Raw genomic sequence first — 18,829 nt, 5'->3', positions numbered from 1 at the left:
GAAAAAAAAAACTTGAAAGCAATGTTCAGAAATGATGATTAACTAAAATATTTTAAGGTAGGAAGTAAAAATGTTCCATATCACTGAGAAGCATGCACAAGCAGGTCATGTTTCTGTCAGCACTCCTCAAAATACATGTAACACGTCATCACGTTTGTTATGTTTTGACAACAGGACTAGTTTGTTTTATGCCTCCAACATTTCTTGTTTGACTACATTGAAAAATATGTAACTGGTATTTAAAATGGTATGATTAATAGGAAAAGGTCGCATGGAAATGCATCATAAATGCCATAGTGAGCTTGAAAATGTAAATGTTACATTCTAGTGAGTACAATGTCTATTTGAATCATAAAGGTGAGTAATACCAGTCTCTAATGGCTATGGAGCTAATGTGAGTAAAGAACAACTAAAGACTCCAATTCACAAAGTTTTGTAATAAACCAATTAGATTAAATGTACTCGGTATTGAAGTATGGAGCTAAATGCTTTCGTCCACCTTGGTGGAATGATGAGACACAGTGGTGAAACAAGTTAAATACACACTAAAGCATTTAGAACACATTGATGAACCACAGTTATTAGAATGCAAATGAAGAGACAGAACTACCTTGATGATGTTTGAAGACTACCCATCCTTCCATAAGCATATTTAACATATATAAATTTAGCAAAGGTTGAAACTGACTACTTCATTATAATAAGTATAGCCAGCCTGATTGGTCTGCAGCTATGCAGGCTCACAGCCAGAAATATAAATAAATGCAATCAACTATGCATTCTGAAACCTTTCCATCAAAACCAGAACTTCTGTGGCTCATCTACTGGATACAACCAAACTGGTTAGCTTTTGATCCTACCATGTGCAAGGATGTGCCCCGTCTTTCCTGGATCACTTTTTAACTGATAAAGACCACTCCAGACTCAGAACACACATGAGCTGTAGTTTTGCAGATGCTTTGTCCTATTCATCGAGCCATTACAATTTGGCTTGCACGATTTTCCTGACTCTCTCACATTGACCTTGAGGACACTATGTTTCCTTGCCGCCTAATATATCCAACACACCAACAGATACCATGATGAATAGAAAATCAGTATTATTCACTTCAACTGTCAGTGGTCATATTGTTATGCAAGATCTGTGTATAGCCTATACCAATATTTTTATGATAAGTACAAAGTAAACATCCAACAACCGTTATACTGAAAGAAATTATAACAGTCATATAAGAGGATTAGAAAAATAAAGTTCTTATTCATGATGTGGTGTAATTTGGCAGTCATGTTTAATCAGAAATTGAATTTTCCAAATTGGAAGCTGAAAATTTTACAGGAAGAGCCATAGAAATTGAAATTTCAAGCAGGAAACGAAAAGGTTTCTCACCAACCACATAATCCACCATGGCTACCCTGACTTTAAAGGGGACATATCATCCTTTTAATCCCTTAAATCATTCAGTTGAGGTCTATATAAAGTGTAACCGCAATAGTTTGGTCTGAATTCTTTGTTATTGAAGCTCCACAGGATCCTCTTTCCCCTGTTCTGAGGTGCGTCTGAGAGTAACTCGTTTAGTGCCGTCTCTTTAAATGCTATTGAGGCACTTCACACCCCGCCCCTCCCAGGTCAAAGAGCGTTCCACTCCACCCAGTTCGGCCAATTTGTAGTTTGATAATAGATACAATTATCTACTGTTTATGTAATAATAATATTCCATACACCCAGTAATGTTCTGTCCTCAAAGAGCTAATAGCAGCACACAGCACTAACATAAGCAGAAGTCACGATGCTACTGCTATCAAAACAATGGCCAGGACGTCATATCAACACACAATAAATTTATGTCTAAAATAAAGCTTGTTGTCACTTTTCCGTCATTTGCAGCTGTAAGCTTGGCTGTGTCTGTCGTTTCCATTGACAGAAGGAACTGACCTCTTAATCAAATTAAGTCTTTCAGCAAATCCTTCTTGATACTGGCAGAGGTTGCTGAAAAAAAGTTCTCGCTCGTTCTTGAAGTGCTTTGCGCAGATGAAGAGGAATTTCCCCACTGACGTGGGTACATTTCCATGAAAAACAAAATTTAACCAGGCACTTCAAAGAGGTTCTCATCCTGCGGGATGGTGCAATGAATTGTGTTGGTTAATACACCCAACAACCAAACATTTAGACTAATCCACTTGCAGCGTTGGCATACTTGACCTTGAACAAAATAGCAGCAAGAAATAAAAATAGCAGATACGCAAATTCATCAGCTGAAAGTCCTTGACCTTGTTTAGCTGGTCCGCTGCAAATACTGAGACATGATAGTTCAAAAAAACATAACAGAGAGTACAGAAAACTGAACAGATTGAAAAATATGACCCAAACAGGACATAAAAATATCTTCGCAGCACCTGCAGAGACTAAATTAAACTTTTCTGCACTTCTACAGACTCCAAGTGCTATACAATCTTATTTAGTGAACATGTTGCTACAAAACAAAAAACAGAGAAAAGTATTGATTATTAATTTATATTGCTAACAGTAGCTAGACTGGTCACTAAGCTCATTAATTTGCTGATGCAATTGTGATTTGAATATGGAACATTGTTTAGCTGGATTGGACGTCATTCCCAGATCCAAATGACAACATCCAAGGTTAAAAAAAATGGAACACGGTGTCCGCAGCCATGATTGCTTTTTTCCTGTTCTCACTGTGTGTTTTGGTTAGATATATCAATGTTTGATCTGGCAGCAAAGTCTCAAGTGACAGTTGCAGTTGATCTGAAAAGGCAACCAGTTAAACTCCAAACATTTGTACACAATGTTTATTTCTCTTACTTTAAGGTCACAAATGTTTTCTTAATTCAAACACAGATCAGTGAAAGTAACAAGCTGTTTATGCAAAGAGCCAAGCTTCTCATTCAAGCTGGTGTCTGCCACAGGCAGAAGTAGAGGTTTACAACACTAAAGAAATGGGACATGTGACAACATAAAAGAGAACAGTCGACACATATAGAGAGCAAAACAGTGACAGGAAAGAAGCTAAGAGTGAACAGGTCTTAGCTTGATAAGCTCTATGCTGACCTACATAATACAGAGATAGGTGCCTTCCAATAACTACTCATTAATTCTGGCACATGTACAGAAGCCATTTAAAAATATAAAAGCTCTACAGAAGAAGTGCACTACATTCGCAGGCGTTCTTCAAAAGGACCTAAATAAAACACATTCAATCCAAGCAAATACTTAAAAGCCAGTAAAATTGTGAGCATAATGTAAAATATAACCATAAAAAGGGATTAAAAGTTATTTTTTTACTCCAGAAGCACAAACAAAAGGAAACAAGATGAAAGATTGGAACGTAGGGTTTGCCTCGCAATAAACAGTGAGCATAGGCTATTTATTAATGATTTATCTGAAGCTAAAGAAAAACAAAAAAGAAAGATAACCAAATTCATGGACCACAGGATCTTCCAAATGCTGGCTGAAAGATGCAAATTGGTAGTTAAAACCCTTATAAAATGCACCTACACCACAGATTTTTCTGTCCCATCATATTAAAAGTAAGTTTCATGAAGTGTACTAAAACATCATAGTTATCACCATCACCCAATTCTGCTCAAACTGGTAATCTTAATATTTTGTAATCTGTATTTTCCAGTCCAACTGCAGGTGAGCTGCATGTTATCTACTCTTTGCTTTTGAGTAAAAGTGCTGAATGTGATTTATAAAAATAAAAAAACACGAGTATCTCACAATGAAGCTGACCTTTTCACATTTGGATAAAAAGATACTATCATTTTAGTTTCATTATATAGTTTAAAATGGAAAAAAAATGGAAAAGCAGCAAACTAAATATGGAAAGAAATAACAATAGTAATAAAAACAATATGACCAATGTCAAACTAAATGCCTGCTTTAAAAGAAAAGCATTCAACTGTTTTCTTAATACGTCAACAGTATTCATGCAAGGAATGGAAAAGATGTAACATATTCCTGAGTCTTGGTGCTACAGCTCCAAAGCATCAATAACACCATGTCTTGAAATGTATTCTTTAGGACAAGTAATATCTTCCCTGCTGACTTCAGACTATGTAGCAGATCCAAACTGTAAAGGAGACCTTGACAATGCAAGGCACCAAAAGGTGAGGGTCAAGATTTCAAAGTGCATTGTAAAATTTACTGGTAACAGATCCAAGGTAACCAGCGAAGGTAGGCTAAAACGGACATGAAATGGTCCCACTTGAACATTATATTTAAAAGTCATGGAGAAGAGTTCTGGACAACCTAAATGCAGTCAAGCTCTTTATTAGGCAGGTAAGAGGATTATAACAAAATTCTGGGTGAGGACATAAAAGAGTGAGTTTAATCTCCAATCTTTACAAAGATGCAAGAATTGAAACTGCAAACCATGAACATCTTTTGCACATAGTCCAGAAAATGCTTTGCAACTTTGCAGGACAAACATATCCAAGTACTGCTAGTCTAAGAGGACCGCCAGAGACAACTGTATATCGTAGACCTTTGTTTCTCTGGCTGTAATGTCACACCATGCTGATTAATTCAGCAAGTGATGCAGTCATCTTGCTTTCTTCCGTCAATGTCAGCTGAGATTTAAGTCCAATTAATAAAAAAAGTATCTAGCCACTGGAGACTGGATTGAGATGAAGGGCTTAACAGAAGATTAAAAAAAGTCCACGTTTCATCAAATGGAGGAAGCTAATTAATTCCTGTTGCATAGACTGAGCCGGTTTTCTATCAAATTTGTTTAATAGAAACATAAATCAGCCAATTATATAAGATAAACATGTTTTGTACTACAGTAAAGATCCACATTCATTGTCCTTGGTCTTTTAATCAAGTCAACTATCAGTCAAGAAGTACAATCTACCCTTTGATCAATCAAGACCAATCAGAAGCAGCACGATAAAACTGCTGTAAAACATGGCTGAAATGGTTTGATCAAGCATGATGGGTCAACTGAGGAGTATCAAGGTCTCTTTGAGCTGCCTTGGAAAAATTTTAAATTAAAGCATTTGAACTATTTTACATCTTTCGGAAAGAAAATAGTTATATAAATAACATTATATGGGTCTTATTTTATGATTCTTCCTTCAATGTGTTGGTCCAAATTGTTACAACTATCAGTGACATGGTTTAGTGGGCATAAAGAGACAATAATCAAAGCTTTTCATGTGACAATTGATTTAAATGCTCATAAAATAGGCTGATTTTAAGGATCCATCTTAACCATAAAATGTACATTTCATTGAGGTCTTTTTAAAAAAATCTTCTTTAATCTAAACCTGTTATGACTGAGCAAAGAGCATAAGTATTTTACAATGTACCCACTTCAGTACTCAAAACATACAATTTTTTGACATTTGTTTTAAACAAAAAGACTGAGAAAATAATAAGCTTTAACTCAAGGTAGCTTTAAATAAGTCGCGACAGAAAGTGTATTTACTTTCATATATGATTGACTGCTCGTTCATATGTTACCATGGGCAAAAAGAAAACTAGTCAGGAGGCTGATTATTCCTGTAAATTTGTAAGTTTGCCCCAGTGTGTTTGATGTTGAATAAAATAAAAGCAAAGTAGTTTCAGTCACCTTTTCTTACTTAAGAAACCACATGTTCTCTTGCTCCATTTCTTGTACCTTTAAAAAGAAAATTTCTTAGTCAAATCTCACAGAAGTAACTTTACTTCTATAATAGCACTGTTCAGATGCAGTCACACGTACAGTATTAGAGATCAATATAGCCCTAGAGCCGTGTCGAGTACTGGATCTAACCTACATAATTACATGTAATCTCTGACATAAAATCCCGCGGACACCCATTGGAGGGCTGACGACAAGCCTTGTCAGCTCAAAGCCTTCAGTAGCCACCACTTTACAAAGCACCACCGACTTGGGACAAACAAAAAAAAGGTTACAGCCAGGAGCTGTAACCATGCAATCAGAAGGCATGTTAGGCACGAGATGCGCTCTGTTTGCTGACAGACAGGGTGAACGCACAGAGGACAACAAGATGAATGCTGTGCCTTAAGTGTCTCAGATTATCAGTTGACCTGCCCATGAATAAAATTGTAACTGAGCTGCAGGCAAGGTACAAAATGCATTGGCAGGCTGCTGTTTTGTTCAGATAGAATCAGGAAAAAACTGAGCTCTTATTGCGTTACAAGCCTCAAGTAAGTTTCATGCTAATGATATTACATTAATGAAATGACGAATGATGATGAAAAAGCACACAGTCCCTCAATAACAGTATCTTGCATAACCGACAAAACCCAATGTTTTTTATTGGTTTGTTTGAAGCATACAATTCAGGTCCTTCAAGCTGAACATTTTGTACAAGCTAAAGTACACAAACAGAGCGGTCATAGCTTTCTTTTCATGCAACAATCACCCTTGGTGTGATTGATCTTGTTGTCCTTTCTTACCCTTTAAAATGACAGGATTTTAAATCCCACTGTCTCACCTACAATATAGTGCAGCAATTAATTATTCTCTCTTTCCCGGTGTGTGTTTTGCACAGGACAAGCCCAGACCTGGGCCTGCTGAACAACATGCACAATGCCTTAAGGGTTGGCTACAGCAAATATCTGCATGACGTCACACTCAGCTGAGGACAAAGCCCACTGCTTTCTCCCAGACAGCCAGAGAGAGACAACGGGGTGGGGGTGGGCTCTTAGTGCAAAGCATGGACTTTCCTGCTATAATGTGGATGTGTACACTATATTAATATGTGTGTAAAGTATGAATAGCTATATGGTTAAATGAATATTGAGGCAGCTGCAGAATTTCCATATGCACATGTGCGTAAGGGCAATCCAGTGTTAGACTGCAACCACATGTGCATAATATGCAGGTAAGTGCCATCGTCCCATGCTTATCAGCATAAAAAGAGACAATACATTGGAGATAATACCAAACATGCAATAAATGGTTAACAAATCATAGATTTTTGGAAGCAATGCTGCAAGGTTTGCAGTGCAAGTATCAGTACCCTATGCTCTGCATGATGCAACACAGCTCCCAAGTGCAATCAAAGAAAAAAAACACACCCACTCTTGTGCTATTCACCTGCACACTTTACATTGATCATCATCGGCTCCTCTGCTTAGCTTAAGGCATTGCCTTACAGATATTTTGCATGGCTTGTAAATTGATCTATTTTTACTTAGTTTCCAGATGCATAACCCAATAAGTGAATTAGAATTGAAATAAAACATATGCATTAACACAAGCATTTCCATGACAAATGCACACCCTTAGAGGATGATAATGACGTTTGGATTAACACTTTTTTTTTATCAATCCCACGATAGGCTGCATGAATACGCATAAAAAAGTGTAAAGAAGACAGACAAAGCAGGGGAACGCCCCCTTCCTTAATCCTGCAAACTACTCTTAGGTTATCAGCTGTCTCTGACTGGATTCCAGTCATTCTTTCATCTGATTCTTAAGAATGATACCTACCGCAACCTGAATGATGAACATAGCAACGGTTTCACCCGGAACTATCGATATTACTAGTTAAAAACAAAAGCTTGTGTCTTGTTTCCCTATAGACATTGTTACGGCTTTACAAAATACAGTTAAATTACGACTTCATAACTAAATAAGAAGAATCAGGGGTTACAAACCTCCTAAATAAAGCTGGACGCTGGAAACGAACCACAGCCAGACAGTCAAGACTGACGCATTCCTGGCGTCCCGGAGTTTGGCCTTTTTGTTATCTGTGTCGTACTGGCTGCAACGTTAACGTTGCCACTTGAAAATCGAAGCCAGAAGTTAGCCGTCTGAGCCGCCGAGATGACGGCTGAAAATACTCGGACAGTATCCGTCTCGTCTTCTCAGACAACTCAACTGTTATCTTACGAAGCTGCGAGCTTTCCTTTATATACCTGTCTTCTAGTTTTGTGTGCGTATTCGCAGCTGTTTTCCTTGTTGTAAACCTTCGCCTGGAATTCCTCCTGTCTCTTTAAGGGACATTTCCGGGGTTTGCTGACAACTACGTGAAAGGCGGGACTTAGCGGCCAGCTGGGCAATTGCCATTTATACCATTGGCTGTTTATACTCCTTTTATCCAATCAGCGCTGAGCCACTACGTATTTTTTTAAAACATGCAGATTTATTCAAAAATGGTGCTCTGTGATAGGCTTATAGATTAGTTATAGCTCCACCCACTACACGTGCTTTTATCCCCTCCCAGCCTTTAAAGCCATGATGGTTTTTGTGCGGAACCTTCGATGCTCACTAAGCCCTTTGATATTTAACATTTAGCTACTCTATATAAGGACACAATAGGTAGATAACCGACGCCAATACAAGGATGAAACAAAATGAAGCATTTTGCAGCCACCATCTACTGTACCACACAGAACAATCCCCGTTTCCCTGTCATTTGTACTGAAGTAGCGAGAGCCATGTCTTCATAGAGCTAAGAATAGATCAGCTACATATATCCTTATAGTGACTTTCAGCTGCAGCGACTACACGTCCATGTTGGCACACTATAGCTTTATCTTCTGCCCTGTAGACGAATAGATTGAAGAGAAAGGCCTGTAAGCAAGAAATTAGATATGTGACATTGCGTTTTACTGCTCTAAATCCAGTTTCTTATCTGCGTTCCTAAACTGGAAAGTCAAACAGGTTCTGTTTTTTACACAACTGGTGTTTAATAAATGCCTAGCTTAAAGTAGCACAAATGTGCCACTTTATTAGGTATACCAAGCTAGTGCCAGGCTGGACCCCTTCTAGAAGTGCAGTCCAAGGAACAGGAAGCCAGTAGAAAACTCAAACTTGAAGTAAAACCTGGCTTCAAATGTCCCTGTGATAATATGCCATTTTTTCTAGGTAGTCAGACTGCCCGTATTCATGTATAAATCTTACAAAATGTTAAGAAAGCCCAATACGGATTCTTCAATCTAACCATCTTAGAGCATCAGGTCTAGGGTCAGAAAAAGAGCTGCAAAAATCTCTGCAGACCCCACACACCCTGCACATAGACTGTTTAGAGTTTTACCTTCAGGCCGCCGCTACAGAGCACTGTTCACTAAAACCAGCGTCACAGAGACAGTTTCTTCCCCCAGGCTGTTTCTCTGTTGAACATTCAATAGAGTACAAAACAACAGCATACAGATGTTGAAATGCACCTTTTTATTTATATATGTGTATATTTGTATATTGTATATTCTTTAATGCAAAAAACAAAAACCAGAGAGTGTACCGGAGTCAAATTCCTTGTTTGTATGTACGAACTTGGCCATAAAGCTGATTCTGATCTTTTTTCACATTTGGATGTCACAAATGTGTATTTTTACTGTATTAAATTATGACACTGCAGAACAATCTTCCTTCTTGATAGATTAAGCCAATGTTGAAAGGCCATATGCCATATTTTCTTAGCACAGGTAAGTGGTGAACCACATATTGCATTCTCAAAAGCAGTAACTCATGTACAGGTGACCCTATTTGCCTTTTTATCACTGTTCTTGTAATTCTTTCTATAACATGACCTAAAAAGAGAGGTGAAAGCTCATCATTTACAAGGTTACTGGCTGGGCAAATAAAAAAAAATATACAAAAAAAAAAAGAAAACGCTCTATTAAAAATGAAATCAGGACTCATGTGTTGTTAATTTTTTTTCAGGTACTCTTAAAATGATTGATTGGGCCCACAGCTGCACAGAAAAACAAAATCCTTTAAGACAACTCTGTGATCAGAATCCAGGACTTGACTTAAAATCTTTCATTTCAAATATCAACTGTGGAGCAATGTAAGTGCATAAAACAAGAGTGAGGCCCACCTTCTGTTATAACATAATATGCTATTTCAAATGAGACAACTAACCTTTCATTACTATGTAAATCATAACTATACAACATAAAGGGCTATATGTCCTCTTTCACTAAAGCTGGGCTGTTTTATTGGTTACAACACTGTGAGAAAACTTCACAAAAATATCTTAACACTGAAAACTGCCTCATTTTGAACGTTAGTACCACAGCATGAAATGAAGTTTTAAATGTCAGAATTGGACCGCTGTTCAGTTGTTTTAGTTTCCTTTGATCCATCTGTGCCATGTCTCCGCTTCCTCTTTTGTTTATTCTTCTGCCCTTCCTCTTGTCTGAATTGATGTCTGTTGGGAACAAAAAGAGAAGAACATTGATTACAGTGTAGACCTGAAGATTCTTTAAGCTCAGACAAAACATGACTGGATTAGACAATGCAAACTTGAGCTCTTGAAAAGCTTGCTTAGACTGTAAGTAAGCATGTTTTTAGTACCAGCTGACTTGGGTAAGCAAGTGTTACTAAAATGAATTTAAAAAAAGATGTTGCGAGTTAATGAATGCAAATTATTGTAACACAGCTAATCAAACCCAAATCAAATTGCAATGTCAGATAAGAACATAAGAATTATTTATTTTATTATAAGAACAACAAAATTTTCTTCCTAGGTTAGAAATGTGCTTATAGAGCAACCTGTGAAAAGAAGCTCAGCTAGCAGTATGATACATTTCCTAATTCATCTTGTCAGAACTACATATTCTCTGCTGCTGCAGAAAGACTTAACGTAGGATGCAGCCTTATCTATATGCTGATTTTTTTTCCCATATTTATCCAACCTACAGAGCCATAATAGCATCTTGAGGTATATCCTGTAAAAATGAAATTGAAGCATAACATCAAACATCAGGGGAGGAAATTCAGAAATATTAAGACGCTTGACCTTGGACAGCCGAATGAACTATTAAAAACATAGCTTCGTGTACAACGATAACTGATGATCGTATATAGAAGATGGCAGGAATTAAAGGAAAAAAAACATTAAGAATGATTTGTTTTCATCACAACTGTAGAACTAAGCAACTCTGCCATGCACACAGCCTAGAACATTACAAAATACAACTCTGTTGGTGCCCATTTATGAAGGACCATATGATCACTGATGACAGTGAAAGATTCACCTTCCCAGCTAAACATTAGTAATTTGTAAAAACATCCCAAACCCAAATGTGCTCAATGTTATAAACCTCAATTTTGGACACAATTGCTTTTAGCTGTCTCTCTTGACACTAAGACTTCTTCCTTGGTCTGGACTAACTTCCCTTTTTTTTTTTATTAGAAGCAACCAAATTACTACACTAATAACTATAACAACTTTGCTGAACGCTATTTGTTTTCCATAAACATCTCCAACATCCTCCAGGAGTGGCGTTTCTTTTACCATTGTAGAACTTACCTGGACTGCCAGCGCCGGCCACTGTTCCACACTCTTCCAAAAGAGGGAAGCCAGTTGGCGTCTGTATGAGAGCTGTGATCAAAGTTGGCTCCAACTCTGTTTGGAGGAAGCTTCCTTAGTTTCTCTTGCTCCTCTGGCAAAAAACAGATAATAAACCTGTTGTTACAGTTTGACAGAGTACACACTTATAATCTTTATATAATGCAGACTACAGGATTTTACAGAGAACAAAAGTAGCTCATAATTCTGAATTTATGTGAGTCTCTGGTAAACTGCTTAAACATTATGAGCCTAATACTTTTTTTGAGGAACTCTTGTAGTGATGGGCCGATCTCAGTCTGTGCCGCTGCTCCAGACGTCCCCTCTTGTGGATCATCTTGGAGCCAAGGTGGAACGGCTCCTACAACACAGAAAGTGTAATGCTGAGCTGCAGAAATGGTAATGAACTAAACTCAAAGCTATCAGAGAAACAGCACAACATGACTGTCAAAAAAAAACTATAATTTAACAGCTTGTGCAACCACCTAACTCAAAGCAGCTATTTTCTATGCGACTTGATAAGCCTCTGTGGAGAAATTTTAAGTCACTCGTCCTTAAAACTTTGCCTTAGTTCGTTAAGGTATAAAAACAGCAGCCTTTATGTCCTGCTACAGAATTTCTATCAGGTTGAGGTCTAGACTTTGAGCCATTTCAACACAATTTAACTTTTCTGTCATTCTGCTGACGACCGCATTTTGGCCAAGTTACAGCTGTCATACAGCAGGATATAATACAGAGGAAAATGGAACAGAATAGGGGAAATCCTGGTCAACTCAATGACTGCAAGGTTCCCTGATCCTGTGGCTGCAATAATAAGCCCAAATTACCACCCCTCCAGCACCATGCTTTACTGAATTGCAGAGAGGAAGATTTCGGAAGTCAGTCGCTGTAAATCAGCATAAAATGCATTAAATAAATAAAATACAACAGTTGCCTTTTTGTCCTTGTGACTGAGGATACTGTGGATCAGTGGGAAGAGTAGTGCAATTTAAAGTAGTTGGTTGGATTCCAGCTTCCTGACGCCATGTGTCGATGTTTCACTGGGCAAGGCCATTAACACTAAGTTGCCTTCCGATCTGCGTATTGGTGAATGCGTGTGCATTTGAGAGTGTAACTGGGTGAATGTGGCTGTAGTGTAATAGACTATATAAATTCAGTTCATTTACCATTTAATCATGCCATGGCAGGTTATAGATTCCACAGAGGTCTAGCTTGCATGGACGTTACAACCATGAAACACAGTATTCCTTGAAAATTTATTTTAAAAAAAACCAGCTCCTGCATATACCATCACACTGTTCCCCATTTCTAATCTTTATAAAGAGATCAAACCCAGTTGCAACCAGAAGTGCACAGGACAGGTGGTATTCTTTTCAGAGAGGCTTTCTCCGTAAAACCTGTCCAAGCCACATTTGATTTGGCTTGTATTTTTCTAACTGTGTCTATCACGAACGTTAACATTAAATATGTTAAGTAAGAGATGCAGAGTGTGTCGTCATTGCTGATTTCTTCCTTCCATGCCATTGTGTTTACACACACCTGATAGACCAGCAAACAGCCATAACTCCTGCTTTTATAGAAGTCAATTAATCAAGTGCTTTCCCTCTTAAATGCAATGCAAGCAGCAAGAGTGTACTTACGTTTTCCTAATCAACTAGTGCAAAGATCAGACCAAAACATTAAGTGGAATTCAAGCAAACATGTGGCAATGATTTCATTTATTTTAAAGCCAAACTGAATTCAGATGCAAGATCCAATGCCTTTTTGTGCCAGTCTTTTGGGAAAGGCAGAAAATAATATCAACCAAAAATGTTTAATCGTTTACCTGAATAACAATTATACAAAAGGCAATCAGAGTGTTTTCGGATTTTACAGAGTAAACATTAGATCTTACAAATGATACTGGTACAACACTGATCAATGCATTTAGTAAAAGCAATTAGTAAATTAGTAAAGCTTTAAATCCCAGATAGAGTGGAGAATACAAATTCTCCACTCTATCTGGGATTTAAAGCTTTACTAATTGTCTTTTTTACCATACAGTTTTTTCAGCTTCCGTTACCTGTATGAACATTTCCATTACTAGATGAATCCTGCAACAGACAAAAAAAATAATAATAATCGCTGTATGGCACCACATTAGTGCAAAAAGAATAATGTTTACAAAAATATGAAGCATTCAAAGTTTCAGGAGACAGCTGTGAGTGTACCTGATGGCCTATAAAAGTCAGGCTTCGTCCTACTAAAGACCAGGGCGCCTCGATCATCGGGTCAAACCTGCTCCCCACCAGCTGGTCTGAGACTTGAGACTGAAACTGGGAACTGTTCCCCAGACAAGGTGGTGAGCCCCCCCACCCCAAACAAAAACGTCACACATCAAAACAATAATAACATAAAATGGCTTAATGTTTTATGTTGATACAGCATTACCTGACAGAAACCTCCACTGATGGATTGGTGCTGCTGGGTCCATTTGATAACTCCCGCTCTTCATTAGGCTGATATTGATTCAGGAAAAGCCAACAGGGGTTCACAGAAGATATCTTACATCTAATTATGCCTAACTTCAAGTTTTGTTATCATCTTAATCACTAAACAATCTTTGGCCCAATATATTTTTTTAATAAACCTTCTTCTAATATCTTATCTTAAAACGAAAAACATTTTCAGCTTATCCTTTACTTATAAAAAGTCAAAAAACATAATAGAAAACTAAAATAAAACCCAAAGACAAAAGATGGACCAAGGTGAAAAAGGTTAAATCCAAAAAGTAAACACCTTTGGTGTGCAAATTGGTGATAGGAGAATTCAGAGGCAAAAAGTCATTTTAAGTTTTCCTGGCAGAGATGAAGAAATTATAGCACTAACTGGAAACATGTATACATCACGAGTGAGAAATGCTTTCAGCTGCTTTAAATATTTAAACAATCTTCACAATGAACTATTTTAATTGATCAGATGGATCAACATATATAATATATCCTTGTTTGTCTTACAAGCTGCACTACTCATGTGGATTGGTTACTCTGCAACATCGTCCCACCTCTTGACTTAGTAGCTTTCACTGGATTCTAGACGACATAGGTTAAGATCCCAACTAGTTATTTCTGTGCAGCCCGAAACTCAAAAGAGATCTCCGAGTGAATATAGTTTACCTGCCGTGATGGGTAATAATGGCAAATAAAGAGATTTTTCTTCTCACAGAAAAATAACAACCAAGGCCACAGTGATGGATACTGCCACCGCGTCCTTGGGAAACAAACCTCTAAAGCAGACTGAAAGACCTCCTGACGGTGCTTTTCCTGGGCCCGGATAACGTCGGCTTGCTGCAGTCATGAAAAGAGAACCAGGAAAACGGTGCCATTTGTTAACATTACCGCACCTCGATATAGTCCTGACTGAAATAAATCCGACACAATGTTTATCGCTGATGATGTAATTCAAGACAGACTGACTTTATAAGAAACATTTCAGGGATATTTATGCTTTGGACCAAAACTGATAATATTCACACATCATCATAAGTATGCAAAAGAAATTATGTTAGCACACAGCAGATGATCTTTAGTTTAATCTCGAGAAAGATAATTTCATGTAGAAATGAAAATAGTTTTCATTACCTGTTTGATGTACTCATCCTCCTTTTCCACAAACGACTCCAAAACCTTTGTCACTTCAGCCTTAAACCTAGAAAGAACCCATCAATGATGTAGATAATCTTCCATTTGAATACACAATTCTTTCATGGAAACTTGTTGATCATGATTCTTGCCTTTCAGTTTCCTCCTCTGTGATTAGCACTTTGTCTCTAAGCTTTGGGTCGGCCTTATTGTCCCACCAGAACTTATAAGTTTTGTTCCTGTGTTCTCGTCTGGAAGCAAAACAAGAACAGGGTTAAGTTGGACTTGACTTGTCAAGCCCAGATTAAGTTACAACTTAAAAGGAAATCTGCATTACATATTTGCTGACTTCTAAACGTATGTGCAATGTTCATTTTCTGCCTTATGAAGTTAAAAATGCAACGATTTTTAGAATATTTGGACACATTCAGATGTTATCAGATCATTATCAAACCCTTGGTTACTCAAAATCTACTTGCTCCTCTAGAAATGACAAAATCTGTGGACTAAGGAAAAGATCATCATAGAGATATAAATGAATTTGAACAAAAGGTTAACCATGTAGGACTTACGTGGCCATATGTTCCAGTAAGCCCCCATACATCACGGTCATGTTGTCGTCTGTAACGTTCCTTTCAACTTCGACACCACAGCAGTAGCACCAGAACTTCTGCTTCTGCTGAGTGCAATCAAACTTCTCCACCTGGGGTTTTTTAAGGGTCCGTCGAGCTTCTTTGACCTGAGAGACAGCCACCAGAACACCAGGAAACTATCAGAACACAAGACACTAGTTGTAACTAGTTTCTCTTGATTGAGGGCAGAATGTTTTTGTTAATCTGGACAGTGTGTGCATTTGACATTTAATGAGAAGGTAATATGTGAATTTACATAACAATACTCAGTTAGCATGTTCCAGTTGTACAAATGTATGGTTCAAGTTTGAGCCGAGTTGAGAGAGAGAGCTTTTTTGTCCTGTTTAGTGATGTAAAAACAAGGAGGAACCATAACTGGTAAATTGCTGTAAGAATTGTGACAGTGCTAGCCACTTGGTGTGGAGTGCTACTTAAAGCCATGATGCCTTTTCATTGATGGCTTAGATCAAACAGACACCCATGCAGGTCTTTAAAGCTACATTTGTAATGCTTGAGTTATGAAAAAGCAAAAATCTTCTATTGATGAATATGTTTGACTTGTATTCTTAAAAAAAAAAACAAAAAAAAAACACAACCCCATTTTAATAAGTGAGTTTTCAAATTGATGATCAGGCCTACTAGGAACTTAAAATCTACTCATCATATACTGTAGCAACTGATTCTCTTATTTTGAAAAGTATCCATTAGCTTTATTTTTAAAAGTACAAAAAAGTCCCTGTGATTTGTTTAATATTATGCATACTTTTTTTTCAAATCGCATTGTAGTAAATAGAGTAATATTTAAATAACTGCAATTCGTACGGTGTTATTAAAACAAATTAAATGAGTGAAACTCATATTATAGACACATTACACATAGAGTGATATATATATAAAGCATTTATTTCTGTTAGTATAGATGATTACAGCTTACAAGCCAATTAAGACCCTAACATTCAGTTTGTCAAAAAATACATAAGATAATTACTGTTATTAACAATTACTAAGATAAATAAGCATACTGTTCACAAAGAGCTGTATGAAAGCATACTAATGGAAGTTTCCGTGGAAGGTAAAAGTGAGTAGTTATATCGTGAAGCAAAGCATGCCGGTCCTTAAACAGCCAACACATGACCTGTTTCCAGGACATGGACTACAACTGTCATATTCCTCGTTGAGCCAGTCCTCAACCAGAGACAGTGACAGAACCAGGCTAAAAAAAGACTGGTTCTTAGTGGTCCAAACTCCTCTTTCAGCTGTAAATAAATGTTGCATTTCATTTGGAAATAAAAGAGTCTGGGAGAAGAGTGGAGAGGCACAAAATCCAAGTTGTTTGAGGTCCAATTGTTTGAATATTCCGCAGACAGTGATGATTTGGCTGCCATACCTGCTGATATTGGCCCACTTTGTTTTATCAAGTACGGTCAGCATAACAGCACCTCAGCTTTCCCTGTGCTGACAAGCTTTATGGAAAGGGTTTTTTCGTTTTCTAGCAGAACGTCTCACCTGCCCATACTGCCAAATGTGCGAGTACCTGCTTTAATACCGGTATTAATGTACTTGACTGCCCAGCCAACTTACCTGAATCAATGCAGTAATACCAAGAAGACAGTAGACCCCAGACCCAACAATGCAGATGAGGTGAAAGCCGCTATCAAAGCAATCGATGCTTCTTGAACACATAAGCAGCGCATGCAAAAGGAGCCCCGACCAAATAAAAACACATTTCCCACGGTTAGCAGCTAATGTTATTAGCAACTTGACTAGCATCGCTTTGCAAAACTACTGTAGTATTCAGTGATGTAAGAGGATAAAAAAAAAAATCACAAAGCACCGGAAACAGAACACGTTTGCACAAACTCTACTGATTTACGTTCCTTACCTTTTCAGTAAATTTAAGAAGCACGACCCTAAGTCTGCTTTGGTGGTTTTTTCCGAAGATGTGTTTCTTTTTGCCGCAGAATGTTGTCTGGTTACATATGGCGCAATAATATGCACCCATTTAGACTCTGTGTAAAAATCCCAGCATCTACTGAACTTTAAAGCCGAAACCCTTCAAAATGCATTATTCTTGATCATATTTACGCTGTCGGAAGTTGACCCGGGGTTGAGTTCTTCTTCTTCTGTCTATAGTGACGGTTGACAAACCACCTCACAGTTAAATTCACTGCCCCCTGTTGGACATTTGAAAAACTACATCGTCTTTAGTCATTCAGGTCCTTTTTAAGAAAGAACTTTATTGTTCCAGATATTTGCCAAAACAACACTCCACGGCTTTCGATTTTAAACGCTATTTTAGGAATATTCATTGATTTAGTAAGGTATTTAATACGTTCCTTAAAAGCCTAATTTTATAAGGACACATTGTTAACATAACATAGGCCTCCTTGATTTAAATCCATGCATTGCAGTTGCTTTTATTTATTCCATAATTTATCAAATTATTCTGAGACAATAAAGTATTGTTTCCTGATTGTTTTTAATTTATTTATTATATTCATACATACAACAAAGGTCTAGGGGCCGGGACTCAAACCCATGATGGCCGGCATCAAGGCTTCCGAAAATGGGTCGAGGGTTTTACCCCTGCACCACCACCACACCCTCTAAATAACTATATTTAATCAGCTTATTTTAACGTTTTTTGATTTTTTATACGCTTACTCCCCCCCCATGTACCCATCTGAAGCTGTACACACAGGTGTACTCTGGATGGCCCCAGCTGTTGCTGACCTCCAACTTCACATAGCTAGAAACGTCTCTTCTATCTTCCTGTGGGACAAGACAGAAAAATAGGAAGAATATCAACCCACAACAGCTGTGTGATTATTCTAACTAGTGAAATAAAAAGAACAGCTGCACTCATGTTTTCACAGCTCGGCATCATACTTACAGGAAGCTTAAATGATTGTTTTGACGTTTATGCTCTGTTCACAGGGGAATTCCTCCTTAAATGAAATGAAATTAAACGGAATGGACTAACCACAAATGTCAAAACAGGTACACAGTAGAGAGAAAACCATAGATATCTGTGAACATACTGCGGCTGCTAATCATCTATAAGGGGTCTCAAGCTGTAGTACCCTGTTAATTGACTTCTTCTCAACATGACTGTAGCCCAAAACTTAGTTAGATAGAGTTAGATGAAGTGGAATTAAGCTGGGCCTCTTTATTTAACATTCAAGACAAAACACATTCATTTTCTCAGCAAAAACAACCCTTAACTGAGACCTGAATTTTATCTTAAGCCATGATGGTTCCAGTGTGTTTTAATTAGTTTTTTTTTAGATCTTACATATTTCT

General features: G+C 37.6%; 2 protein-coding genes across 3 annotated transcripts in view; both read right to left on the bottom strand.

Moving 5' to 3' along the window:
- LOC124878077 (protein FAM214B) overlaps nt 1-7,993 on the bottom strand; it is a 45,958-nt gene extending 37,965 nt beyond the window's left edge. For both annotated transcript variants that reach the window (XM_047381846.1, XM_047381848.1), the window contains exon 1: nt 7,634-7,993. The gene's annotated coding sequence lies outside the window, so the exon portion shown is untranslated. The remainder of the gene's footprint in view (nt 1-7,633) is intronic.
- Nucleotides 7,994-9,639: 1,646 nt separating this feature from the next.
- On the bottom strand, nt 9,640-17,657 carry cenatac (centrosomal AT-AC splicing factor). The gene is made up of 11 exons (XM_047380318.1): nt 17,409-17,657; nt 15,467-15,633; nt 15,047-15,145; nt 14,895-14,961; nt 14,538-14,600; nt 13,705-13,772; nt 13,485-13,596; nt 13,337-13,367; nt 11,534-11,635; nt 11,236-11,368; nt 9,640-10,131 (listed from the first exon to the last, which is right to left on the bottom strand). Exons 1-11 carry the CDS (start codon nt 17,526-17,528, stop codon nt 10,014-10,016), a joined length of 1,080 nt encoding a protein of 359 aa, XP_047236274.1. The 5' UTR covers nt 17,529-17,657; the 3' UTR covers nt 9,640-10,013.
- Nucleotides 17,658-18,829: the final 1,172 nt, after the last annotated feature.

This window comes from Girardinichthys multiradiatus, chromosome 12 (assembly GCF_021462225.1).
Source record: "Girardinichthys multiradiatus isolate DD_20200921_A chromosome 12, DD_fGirMul_XY1, whole genome shotgun sequence".
NCBI classification, from domain to species: Eukaryota; Metazoa; Chordata; class Actinopteri; order Cyprinodontiformes; family Goodeidae; genus Girardinichthys; species Girardinichthys multiradiatus.
The sequence above is the reverse complement of the archived record's forward strand: the minus strand, read 5'-3'. Positions and strand labels throughout refer to the sequence as shown.